We start from the raw sequence: 12,703 nt of genomic DNA on the forward strand, positions 1-12,703 counted from the left end.
TAAAAATGCTAGCCTTCAGCCACAAGCCTAGTTTCTATACCAGTATCGGGTTTTGAACTCTAAACCTCCAATTTTTAGTTTGAAGGAAGTCTCGCAATTCACCATTTATTATTAGGCCACTAGCTCGTGGTTTATATTACTAAAGTTGGGTTATTATTTTATTTCTGAATGGAATACGGGCCATTGAGAAGTATTGAGGTTTTGCTTTCGTAACAAACTGATCACGTGATACGTCGGCCTATGTTTCCAGTCCACTGAAATATTAGATCAGGTTAACCCAAACTTTAGGGCCCAAAACTATTCAAGACATTATGCTGCTCGGCCCAAAATATACATCTCTTCCTATTTACAGCCTACGGGCAGATTTGTATAGGAGTCGGTGTATGTAATTGCTCTCAATCGAATGCTTAAAAAAAAAAAAAAAAAACACATACATTGTGGATAGATTTGACTTTGTTCATTGCCATCAGCCAAAAGTTGCATGCATGCTTCATCTTGCCTCGAGGAGGAAAAATTTTACTCCTAATTAATTGTCAAGCCTTAATATCCACTTAAGTTTTATAATTCAATCATTGTGTGGCTTACAAAATCATCGTATATTAATAAAAGTAATCTGAAATTATGGACAACCTTATTGTTGATCAATTAATCTGACCAATTTCAGTAGAACAACCATATTTTAACATACTATTAAGTATTAATGCAGCACCCCATGCTTATGAGGCTAGATTTCCCATAAATTATATTTGAACCTGGTGCATGATTAGGGATGGGCAACGGTTATGGCGGGCGGGTAACCGCGGTTATTTACCCATAACCGTTTATTTTCATACTTGCATAACCGTTTACCCGTTGGGTAATTTCATAAATGATTATACCCATATCCATAACCGTTTACCCATTTAACCATAACCGTTTACCCATTTAACAATAACCGTTTACCCATTTAACCATAATCATTTACCTGTTTACCCGTTTTTGAACCCATTTATTCTTTTATTTTTATTTTTTTTAACAACTTAAAAATTACAAAATAAAATTTTATCATAATTTTCATTTTCTAACAATTAAACACCGTAGATCTGCTTCGTGCTCGAGTGATGTTGTAATTATGTTATGATTCTTTTGGCCTATCGGTTTTGTAGTTGCAGCGTGACTTCCCATTAATCTAATGACATGAATGGACATTAGTTGGACCCGTGTAGTGTATTATGTGCAAACTGGTACTGTCGCGGTGTCACCTGAATGAAATATGTTTATCTGATGTTCCCATTGGTTTAAAATGACACCTTAATTTGTTCTAACGATCTGTTTCTAATCTATCTTTCAATTTATGACCGGCGAGGAGAGATAGATGAGCGGCGGAGATAAGAGAGAGGACAACGATGAGGGAGAGGGCAATGATGAGGGAGAGGTGAGCGGGGGATGGGGCGTTTAAGACTCTGAGTCTGGTGGAGAGATTGAAAATTTAAGGTTTTAATTTTTTTTTTAATTTTACATATATTAAATTAAATGGGTAAATGGATGTCCGTTATAACTGCGAGTAATACACATAACCGATGAATACCCATTATAACTACGGATAATACCCATAACCGTCTATTTAAATTTTACGGATAAACGATTATACCTAGAACCGTTTGTTCGTTTAAACAGTTACCCATAACTGTAACCATGAACTTTAAATGGACGGGTAACTGCGGTTACCCAAATCCATGGGTATTTTGCCCATCCCTATGCATGATATCTAACTACAATGTTGGAAGCGGCTGCATAGGCCCCAGTCGATCAACATATACGATCGAGCTATAAGGCAATATTTGCCTGCAATGACGTTGTCATAATTAATAGTTTGTACTTCGAGTACGTAGTCAGGTAATTAATTTAAGTTAATTTGTGATCCCCCAACCAAAGATAAGAGAGAAGGCCAAAATGAAACTTAAGGGAGGTGATATTGTGCATCTTCATGCAACCATGCATATACGTAACCATAAGACGCTAATACTTGTACTTTTAGAAGATTATATTGATTACTCCATATCAACATGCTATATATAAACATCGCGCGCGCGCGCGCGCGCATACATATATACATACATATATATATATATATACACACACACACCAATAACCAAGTGCATGTATGATATATTCCTCCAAGAAATTAAAGGGTGACAAAATAAAAGAAGAGAATATAAAAGATCCAAATTAAAATACACAAAACATATATATTAATATGTAGTAGAATATGTACATTCATGAGTGGTACTTGTGCTCTAATTAAATCAGTAAATATAAGTCATAAAAGAGGTCTGATAAAACTGAAACTGGATACCTCGCACTCGCCCGTTAGGGTTTTGATTGTTTTCCTTTCCTAAACAATAGAGCTCATTACCAAAAAGAACAATAGAGCTCTGTACGTACGAATTGTAGCAGTAAGAATGGAGAGTGGTACAAACTTGGTGACCAGTGCTGGTGGCCAATTTTGTTGTGGGGACGACATTACACACCACATGACAAAACGACATCGTCACCATTATCATTACCACAAGAGAACTGACTAGTGAAACAGTACTATATATATGTAGTTCCACCAGTACTACAACTGTTCTGATCAATTCTCTGATTAGATAGAGAGTGATCAACAAAACTAGTAGCAAAAAAAACAAAAACCCCAACACATAACACAGACAGACTGCAACTTTGAGTTGAAACCGGATCAAATCAAAGACCATGATGTACGTTAGTTTCTATCTTTGGATTTTATATAAGGTTTCTCTCCTCACGAAAAAGATCCCTCACTGTTTTTTCCCTTCCTGGCAAACCAAAGCCCTTCTCTCTCTGCATATCTCTCCATCTCTCTCTCTCTCTCTCTCTCTCTCACCAATTTTTTGGAGTAATGCAGGTGGTACACAAACCTCACCATCATTACCCATTTGTGCACTCACGGAAATACACCACAACAAACACGCCAAACGAAACAAAAGAACAAAAACCACCAAGAGAAATAAAAGAAGTTTAATTAAAACTAGTAAACCCTAGGCATGACCTTAATTAGTCAGAGGGACCTGTGTTCAAGGATATTGATGTTATTAGTCCTTTGTCTCTTAGCACTCCCTGTGGAAGATTGATCCTGATCGCCGCAGCCGGTCTTCTCCATGACAGCCTTCAGCGCTTCTTGAATCGAACTTTTACAATACTGTTGATGCTGCATTTGTACTTGCTCTCCCCCGCTACTACTCCAGTCTTCTTCTCCGGTGATGAACAACACGTTCTTCACACGTCCGCCGAGTGTGGTGATCTCGGCTTTGAGCGTTCTCAAGCGCAAGGATTTCAAAGTCTTGATTAGGTCAGGCAGGAGATCCGACCGGTCCTCACAGCAAAGCGAGGCCTTTATCACAAACTTACCATCCTCGTCCGATGCATCGTCTAATAGTAGTTCGTCGGTTTCGGTCGGTACTGGACTCGTCTCAGCGATCAGGGAAGTTTGGCGTTTCAGCTCTTTCACGTGTTGTATCACTTCTGCTAGCAATGACGCTTTGTCCGTCTATATCACAAAAACCAAAAAGAGACTTAACAAAAACACCGCCTGTATCCAAACCCTATTTAATTGGTTTAATGCTGGATTAATATTGCATTCCACCACTAAAAAAATTAGGTTAATTAATTGATGTTATTTTGAGCAAGTGACATTCTATCACAGTGGTGGAGATGAGTGTTATCTTTGCACCACATCGTTAGTTTGAACATTGTCAGCTCCCTAATTTAACATTTAATCTAACAAATTGATTGGTTGACAAAAAGAAAAAAAAAATGTTATTTTGATGAATGGCGGGGTTTTTGAAGGAAGAGCATGGGATGGGCGCATATAGTGACTGACAAGGGTGCTACTTTGTCTGGACTTTAAGTTCTTGATTTCTCGAACATGGTTTGACTGATGGGCGATATATATGATATTTCCGGCAAGAAATTTCCATGGGAAGCTTTTTAACTGCTCCATGGTTCCTCTTTATCATATCAACCCTTCGACATGACGCTTACTCTTCCTTTTTCATTGGTTTTTTTCCTTTTTCCTTTCTCACCTCGGAACTACCACACGACTCAGAAAGAAGAACCCAAAAGAAACAAGAAAAAGATGGAGAAGCTTATTCATAAAATGTAACCTCATTTCTAATGAACGGTAGCTAGGTCTTGACTCTTGATGGAAGCGTGCATAATCTTAAAGCCTACTAGAATCTTAAGATCCACAGAGATCTTGGATTGAAATATAAAAGCTAGCTCATTTCAAACAAAACAAGAGAAATCGAAAAAGCGTAGGAAAAAGAGAATAATGTCCCCTATATAAAATACAAAATGTTGCAGCTCGCTGGAGATGGTGGGTAGGTGATGGTTAAGAGGGGCTAGGTTCAGCGTTCAATCTTCTGATGTAACAAAAAAGAAATTATGTTGTAAACGCATGATATATCACCAATATATGGATGAGAGGTGTTTTTTTTTTTTGGTCGTTTCCTTATTATTTTCAGTATATACTTACTTTGGTGGTGCTGGGCAATAAGCTGCGCAACTTGGCGAGATGATTGTTGATTCTCTCTCTTCGTCTCCTCTCAGCCTCGCTGTGACTCTTAGAAGCGGCGAGTGCCTTGGCGTCCATGATTTCTTGGGCAGTCAACTTACCTAATTCGGCCTGAAGACCGAAAGCGCCCGAACCCGGTTGAACCATCGGTCCAAGCGTCTCAGACAAGATTCTGAGGTGGTGGTGGTGGTGGTGGTCAGACGCTGAACCGTCGTATGTGAACTGGAGAGAAGGAGGTCTTCGGTTGAAGAAAGAAGCGTAGGATGATGACGACGGAATTTGGGGAGGAGTTGGGAGGAGAAAAGGATCGTGGGCGGTTGGGTTGTAGATCGGTGGGAGAGTCCATGGCTGCAAGATTGGAGTTGGAGGAGGAGGTTGATGATCATGTGGAAAAATCAAACCACCTTGTTGGTGCTGTTGCATCTGATGATGCTGTTGTTGTTGGAGAAACAAGTGTTCTTGAAAAGCTTGTAGGTTTTGGACTGACTGAGAGCACTCCCCTTGATCTTCTTCCTTCCCACACATCATCTTCCCTTCTCGCGTATATTTCACGGCTTCTAGCTAGGGTTTCATAAAACGATGAAACTAATGATTGTAAAAGCCACGGAATTGAAGATAAGGATGAAGGGGAATCAAAGGAATATAAATATATATATGTATATGTATATGGAGGGTTTTGGTGTTTATGGATGATCGATGTTCTTCTATCTCTCTCTTGTGGTTTTTGTTGTTCTCTCTCTATCTCTATCACTCGGGTAGGTTTTTTGATCTGCCACGCCTTTGTGGGCTTTATGTTTGTGGGGGTGACGACCCTTTTTATCCTTGGTTTTCAACTGAGCTTTCCTTTTCCTTTGTGCTTTGTTGGTATCTTTTTGCTTCCTTTGTATTCTTTTTTCTTTTTTCTTTTTGTTTTTTTTTTTTTTTTTTGCACTCTCCCCTCTCTCAACTCTTTTCTCTCTCTAATCCTGTGACTCTCTCTCTCTCCACCCTTTCCACTACTCTAAATACATAGTCTGTTGATTACTGCTAGTCTCCTTTCCTTTCTTCTTACGGCATTCTCTATCCATTCCATTCCTGTAGCTTTCAGGGTGGGGATGGATCCCTTCTCTACTTTATTCATTTTTCCCTTTCCAATATTTTCATTTTTAATACACATTATACATAATTTAAACCCAAAAAAGCATAATCTCCATGTAAATAAAGTAGCAATTTCTTTGTTGCTTTTTGATTGGTTCAAAGCAAATAATTACTCTCTGGGAGTGCAGTAGTACTACTGAGAGAGAGGGAGGGAGGGAGAGGATTGAGTGGAAGGCGGAGAGGTAGCTAGGGATGGGAAACACAAGCAGGCAGCACAATTAAACAGACTGAACACACAACACACAGATTGTCGACCAACAAAAGACCAAAAAGGCTGAGAAGTATCATCATGATAAAGGCTTAGCCAAACCCTTTCTCTTTTTGATTTTCTAATTTTTTTATTTCATTTTATACATTGTTATATATTATTCAATTTATTTTCATGATTTAAGAATTGGCCTTTCCCTTCCTTAATTTATACCTCGGTCAAGTCCCCACGTTCTTCCATACTCTTGGCTATTTCCATGCCACCCTTTCTGCTTCCCCAAGACTATGTAATCATTGTGTCTTGGAGCACACTCCACCCCCTTCTCTCTCTCTCTCTCTCTCTCTCTCTCTCTCTCTCTCTCTCTCTCTCTCAGTATTATACCTTGGCTACCAGTCTCATGTCTCTACAAATACATGGGGTACAATTGCATATTGCTTATGCTTCTTTCCGGTCCTTTTGAGTTTGGAACGTTGTACAATTCCATTATCATGAGATATTTGGGTGAAGAAGCAAGTTCAATTTCAAAGGCATCTTTCATACTCCTCCGCTAGACTCAATTACAGGGTGAAAAAGTAAACAATATAACACTAAATTGTTAGATTGATGCATCACTATACTAACGTTTTCAATATAATATAATTTCTTATTCATAACCCCTTATATGTCATTAATTATAATTGTTGTAGTTTATTTTTTGGTCACATTCCAACAAGGTCAAAATGATGAATACATAGGGAAAATATGAAAAAGTGTATATCATTTGGTAGTTGGTAAGATTTCCCACTAAAACTTGAAAGGCCACAGCAACAATAACACCAAGGGGAAGGGAATTGGATCCTCTCCCAAGCTTGGGTTCAGGATCCTCCTGATCGACATATAAGGGCGGTTGAATTTTGATCCAACGGCTACAAACAGAGGGCTCTTTAAAAGTTACAATAATTGTAGTTGTTGGATCAAAATCTAACGACCCTTGTGTATCGGTCAAGAGGATTCTAAACTCAAACTCAAGAGAGGATCCAATTCAAGGGGAGGGAGGAAGGGGAATAATTGATGTTTCCAAAACACTTTGTTGTGTGGCAACTGGGCACGCCATTCCAGGCCCCTCCCTCCACTCTTGTAAATGTTGTCGTTCTCCTAATCTTGTACCAGGAGTCCTAGTTCCCTGCCCCTATTGGTTAATTTGGTTGCTGGTTGGCAAGAGAGTAAACATCTTCTTTTGTACTTATCATGCCTTTGTGGTAAAAGCAAGATACAAGAATATTAACATGCCTTAAAGCTATTTGCTGTCAATGCCTTCTGGGTAATCCCACAGTTAACTTGAATATGTGTATATATTTATAGCAGCAGCATGGGTAGCCAAAAATCACTAACACTAATAACCTTTTACTTATTTCCCTTTCCAACACAATAATGATTTTTTTTTAGTGAGAGAGTGATCCCCATTTTTTGTCTTAATTCTTTTGATAAATACTTTTAATTGAAAATGACTTATCTTTTTCGGGATAATGCTAGGTTGACTAATTTTATAAACTAAATGACATGAAAGTTGATAATTAAATTATTACTTAAATATTGATTAACGTGCTTATTTTTTTATTGGCGACACATCATTTGGTTTGCAAATTTAATCTACCTAACATTACTCTATCTTTTTGTTACATTGAAGGAAATTAACTTCTAAACCCTAATTCTGAGAAAATTTTAAGGGGAACACAGCTCAATACACTAAGTGTCATACTACAGTGGTTGGAAACTTTTTCTTCAAGTATCCAACCACTTGTATTATGATACTTAGTGTACTGGACTGTGTTTCAAACACATTGAAAAATCTCTGTATAACCTAATCCTTAATATCCCGCCCTCACTCGCCATTGTCGCCACTTAAGCTAAAGACAACAAGGGCTTTGATCTAAAGTGGCTTTAGCCAACAAGGGTTTTGACTAAGGGTAATGATAGGGAGATTAAATATGTAGACAAAATTTTGTAAATTAAATGATATGGAAATTGATGATTATATTATTACTTAAGCGTTGATAAATGTGCTCATTCATATTGACAACAAATCATTTAATTTTCAAATTTTATCTACAAATTTAGTCTTCCTATCATTACCCTTGACCTAAAGCCAAGCTTTGGCTATAGCTAACTGAATTGTTTATCTTTAAAATGATGAATTAAACCCATCAAGTAACAAGTACAAACAAGTTCATTCCAATATTGTCTCCTCTAGTGCACCTCCTATCCCAACATTTTGGGACGGTTCTACTCTTCTCTTTAAATTGGGTCAGTCACAAGGCACTGTTACTATTTTCTTCTGCAACCTGGAAGCTTTGTAGCTTTATAGATGTTATGTGTATTTTTATATCATATACACACATCATTTATTTGTTTTTAAACAATTTTTCTAGGGCTCGGAGACTATGGGGGGTTTACCTTTGGAGAGACTTTGTGGTCACTGGTCACACGCATGGCTAGTTTGGTCGCAAATTAACTTTTTAATTATACCTTTCTTCCTATCTTTTCGGTAGCTTCTTAATATTATTTTTGTTATACACATTATTTTGGGTTTTATATATAGGTGCTTATATATATATACATACATACATACATACATACATAAATATATATATATATATATATATATTACAGCATGCTGATTCAAACATTTGATGATAGCTGCAGCACCACTAACAAAACGCATGAGAAGGCTTTATGTGGGGTTGATGATGACATCAGTCCCACCCTGTCATGACGGTTGTTCCCTCTCACCACTATTCGTGCTTATTGCTGCTTAATGCCTCCCTCTCTCCTGCAGGCATCGCCAATTAAGCTTCCAACTTCATTACCAGCTGTGTCTGTGTGTTGGTTTATATGATGAGTGTTCTTTGACTTCCCTTCACATCTTTTTTAACCAATGTTCATATGCTTTTTCTGGCTTTTCCTTTGGACAAATTTTCATGCTTCTTGACTACTCCTCCCCATTCCAAGAAACTATGACTTCAAAACAAATAATCAAAACATACAATATATCAATGGTAAAACTAAAAACAAATGGAAATTATACCATACCTTTAATAAATTTAAATTTATAATCATAAAACGTTTATTAGTAAGTTATACCATACCTTTAATAATATGTCTAATGTTACATAATATTAATAATAGTGGAGTTATAAAATGATATATTGTTTACTAGATTAATTAGCAACTTTGATTGTTACACCATAGACATCTTGTTACACTCATAAGTTTTCATTAGTCTACGCCATAATTATCCATAATTATTATAATTATCCATTATAATAATAATAATAATAATAATTATTATTATTATTATTATTATTTACGTTTGAGCTCAATTCCTTCAAATTTAATGGTGTCACAACATTTCATTAACATTCAATGTCTGAATTACACAAAATCTATTGTTATTACTTTGTATGAAATCGTCAAAGTTTACCGTCCAAAGTTACTTAATAATGGTAAGGTTATTGCAGAAGACAATGTATTATTGTAAGAGCATCTCCAATAAACCAAAAACTTTGGACTCAAATCTTATATTTGAGTCTAAATATGAGCCTAAGGTTCTCCAATGCATCTGAGATTAAAACTCATATAGAAGTCTATGGCGAAGTTGAGACCAAGTTTGGGTTAATTTCAATATGAGATTGAGTCCAAAATGGAGTTTATGCCAACTAGAAAAAATGTTAGATCAACAAAAAAAAAAAAAAAAAAATTCAGTTTTGAGTCTCATCATCTCTATTGCACATAACCAAATTGTTAAAACTCAAGTATGAGTTTCGAGTCCAATGCTTTCTCTTCCAATGCAAAGGATCAAATATTAATAAGACTAATTTTTAAGATTTGAGTCTTTGAATTGGAGAAAAAACCAAATTACATAAATCCACAACCTTTTTGAGACCCAAATATAAGAACATAGGTTAAGTCATTTCATTGGTCTTATGTTATAGACGTCAAATATATTGTTAAAGTAGGATCATTCTAGGATGTTATGTATGAACGTAATTACATTACAAAAACATTATTCGAGTAAAGAGTACATGACCATACTTTAAAAGAGTATAAAAGCCTACCCAAAACTAAATATCATAGGGGGGGGGAGCTAGATAACTAAAATTTAAAACAAACCCGTCCGAGTGTTCTTACAAATAAGAATGGTTCAGTTCTTTCCGATTTCAAGGAGCAAATGGCCTCTAATGTTACTTAATTGAACTCGTCTTCAAGGAGTTTAAGAATATAATATTTAGATTTTAGCACAAGCAAGAAAAACCCCACAGTTCGATGCCATCATGAAAACAAGGGGTTAAGTACACGCATTATGGATCTCTTGTGCAAAAGCCCTAAGTTGCCTTCACAAGCAAACTTTAATTAGTGGACCAACCATGCATGCATACTGTACACATTTTGTAAGGTATCCACTGACATGCATATCCTTCCTCCACTGGAAGATATATGAATTCATACTCTTGCTAGTTGTGACAGTTACCACCTACCATTAAATTTGTAAAGGTTAAGGTTTAATTAGAAAAAAATGCCATCATCGGAAACATTGGTCTCCTCTATTCGGACTTCGGAGACAGGAAGTGTTTTGCACCTGTTGTCCACTTATACCGAGGAACTAATCTCGCTTAATGCTTTTCTACGATGAATGAAAAAACAATGCCTTCATAAGAAAGGCATAGCTTGTTTTGGTTAAGTTCAGAGGTTTACAAATATGGACAGAGCTTGTTAAGAAAGGAATGTTCTACTTTCATAATTGATGCTCAGTGACAGTACTTGGCCTACAATTTTTTTCCCGTTTCACTCATTTAGACGTTGGCCTTCTAAAGATTTCTAGCAACCCACTTACAAACCCCAGTGCTCAGTAACTGTAGTTAGTCTTGCCTAAAACCCAAGTTTTATCATGCACGCAAATAATCTCAGCTTCCTATTTCATATTTCGACTGTGACCAGATTGTTTCCTAAGTGAGTAAGTGGCCACACATTTCTTCTGGAGTTTTCGAAATTATAATAGTATCCACTTGCAAATTAAAATTTCCTTTTTCCCAAACTAATTAATATTGTAGCTGATCAAAATATTGATCATTTCAACTTGCTTATTTCAATATTTTTGAATGAAAATAATTCCCACAGTTATCGTTCGGAAGTTGAGGATTTTCTCAAAATCAGTTGGTAGTATCAGGAACAGAGCTCATTTTTATATAAACCGATTCAAGATTTCTTAACTTTCCGATGTGAAACACTCTTTACCTATGTACCAACATAAATGACTATTATACAATCACTATTATTTGAATTAACCACTACTCTAGGGGGAATGTTATATGTTGAATTCTCCGATCTGAAACATCTGCATTATAGTTGAACTGTTGGAGCAATCTGTACATTAATATACAACATATTCAATATATTTTTTGATATACAAGATGTGGTCCATGTAGATGGCCACAAAATATAGTAGGATATGTGTAAAGATCGTACGGAAGAATAATTGTTTTCATTGAAGTGCTTCTAATTAAAAAACACTTTTTGCCAAAGGTGAGTCTGGTTTGCAAGTTGCAAAGACTAGTAGTAGTACTTAAGTCCAAAAGACGGTGTTTACTTAAAGCGTCCCTGCTTAATTATATAAATTAATCACCCTTTGCCCTTTTGCCCTTTGTTATAAATAAAACAGATTATCAGAAGACTACAAGAGATTAGGCACTGAACATTTAAATAATTTTATCCTTTTGTCACATATTAGAAAAGTAACAGGATCCCATTTGTTTCTCTGTGTTTATATATGAATTTAAATGCAGCAGCTTTTCTAACATACGTAATATTCCCATTTAGTCATATGATCAATTATATTTTTCTCTCAAAAGTTTGTACTTGAAGTCCAACCGAACCTTGAAACCTACCAAACCATCAACTTAATTGGATCCTACTTTTGGAGAAGAAGCCAACACTTCAGATTCACCATATGCAAGTTCATATTGAAGCATATACCTAATATTCCCAACGAGGCATTATCTCTAATTTAGTTAACTGTTTAAGTAATCTACTGATGAGAGGGTTTTGTGTCTCGCCAGTTGTATGCAATTACGTGTTTATTTTTTTTAAGTCGTGGCTAGCCATATGATATGACAATAAAGATAGACACATGGTTGTATGAGCTTCAGTTATGAAAAAGAATAAGAAGAAGCAACCTAGCACGAAGAGAGTACTATCATCAACAACTATATTTGCTTTGAGACAATTCCTTGATGTTCATATCAATTTATAATATTCTAACTTTACTGGAACTTTTGTACAACCGATGATATACCAAATTTTCTCTTAGTTGAGGCTGTTTAATTACCTGTTTTTGTGATGCAGATTGATCAATCATCAATCAACATTTCAATCTCCAGGTACGGAAGTGTTAAAGATTCCCTTCCATTTTGTATGTCCTTCTTCCTAGGCCTTCAATTCCCGGAGCCCTAGACTAATATCAGCTCCATAACCAAAAGGCAACGTGAAATTGAGGTTTTATAGTTATAGCTAATTTGTGATGATCTATAAGATCTCCGAGTGGGCCCAAGATAAATCTCTACTTTGAGCCAAATTCCACAAAACTTCAATTTCCCAATAAAGCAGTCGATGGTTCTTGACTGGGCATATATATGTTCTCGTAATTTGCAGCCCTGTAGATAGACAGAGCTGGTAGGTGTCCCAATCATGGAAGAACAAGAATATTTGATTATTTGATTTGTACCCGGCCAGTTGTTGATATCCTAGTTTGT

At 36.3% G+C, this 12,703-nt stretch overlaps 1 protein-coding gene across 1 annotated transcript; it reads right to left on the bottom strand.

Moving 5' to 3' along the window:
* Nucleotides 1-2,263: 2,263 nt before the first annotated feature.
* On the bottom strand, nt 2,264-5,305 carry LOC137732994 (transcription factor bHLH30-like). Its single transcript, XM_068472220.1, has 2 exons — nt 4,535-5,305; nt 2,264-3,547 (listed from the first exon to the last, which is right to left on the bottom strand). The coding sequence occupies exons 1-2, from the start codon at nt 5,099-5,101 to the stop codon at nt 3,059-3,061; spliced, it is 1,056 nt and encodes a 351-aa protein (XP_068328321.1). The 5' UTR covers nt 5,102-5,305; the 3' UTR covers nt 2,264-3,058.
* Between the last annotated feature and the right edge of the window lie 7,398 nt (nt 5,306-12,703).

The sequence above is a fragment of the Pyrus communis genome, chromosome 4, assembly GCF_963583255.1.
Source record: "Pyrus communis chromosome 4, drPyrComm1.1, whole genome shotgun sequence".
NCBI classification, from domain to species: Eukaryota; Viridiplantae; Streptophyta; class Magnoliopsida; order Rosales; family Rosaceae; genus Pyrus; species Pyrus communis.

Excerpts from the sequence above, each read along its gene's own strand:
- LOC137732994 (XM_068472220.1), bottom strand. The coding sequence starts at position 5,101 with ATGATGTGTGGGAAGGAAGAAGATCAAGGGGAGTGCTCTCAGTCAGTC. Across the intron at positions 3,548-4,534 it reads TATTGCCCAGCACCACCAAA|ACGGACAAAGCGTCATTGCT; the intron begins GTAAGTATATAC and ends TTTGTGATATAG.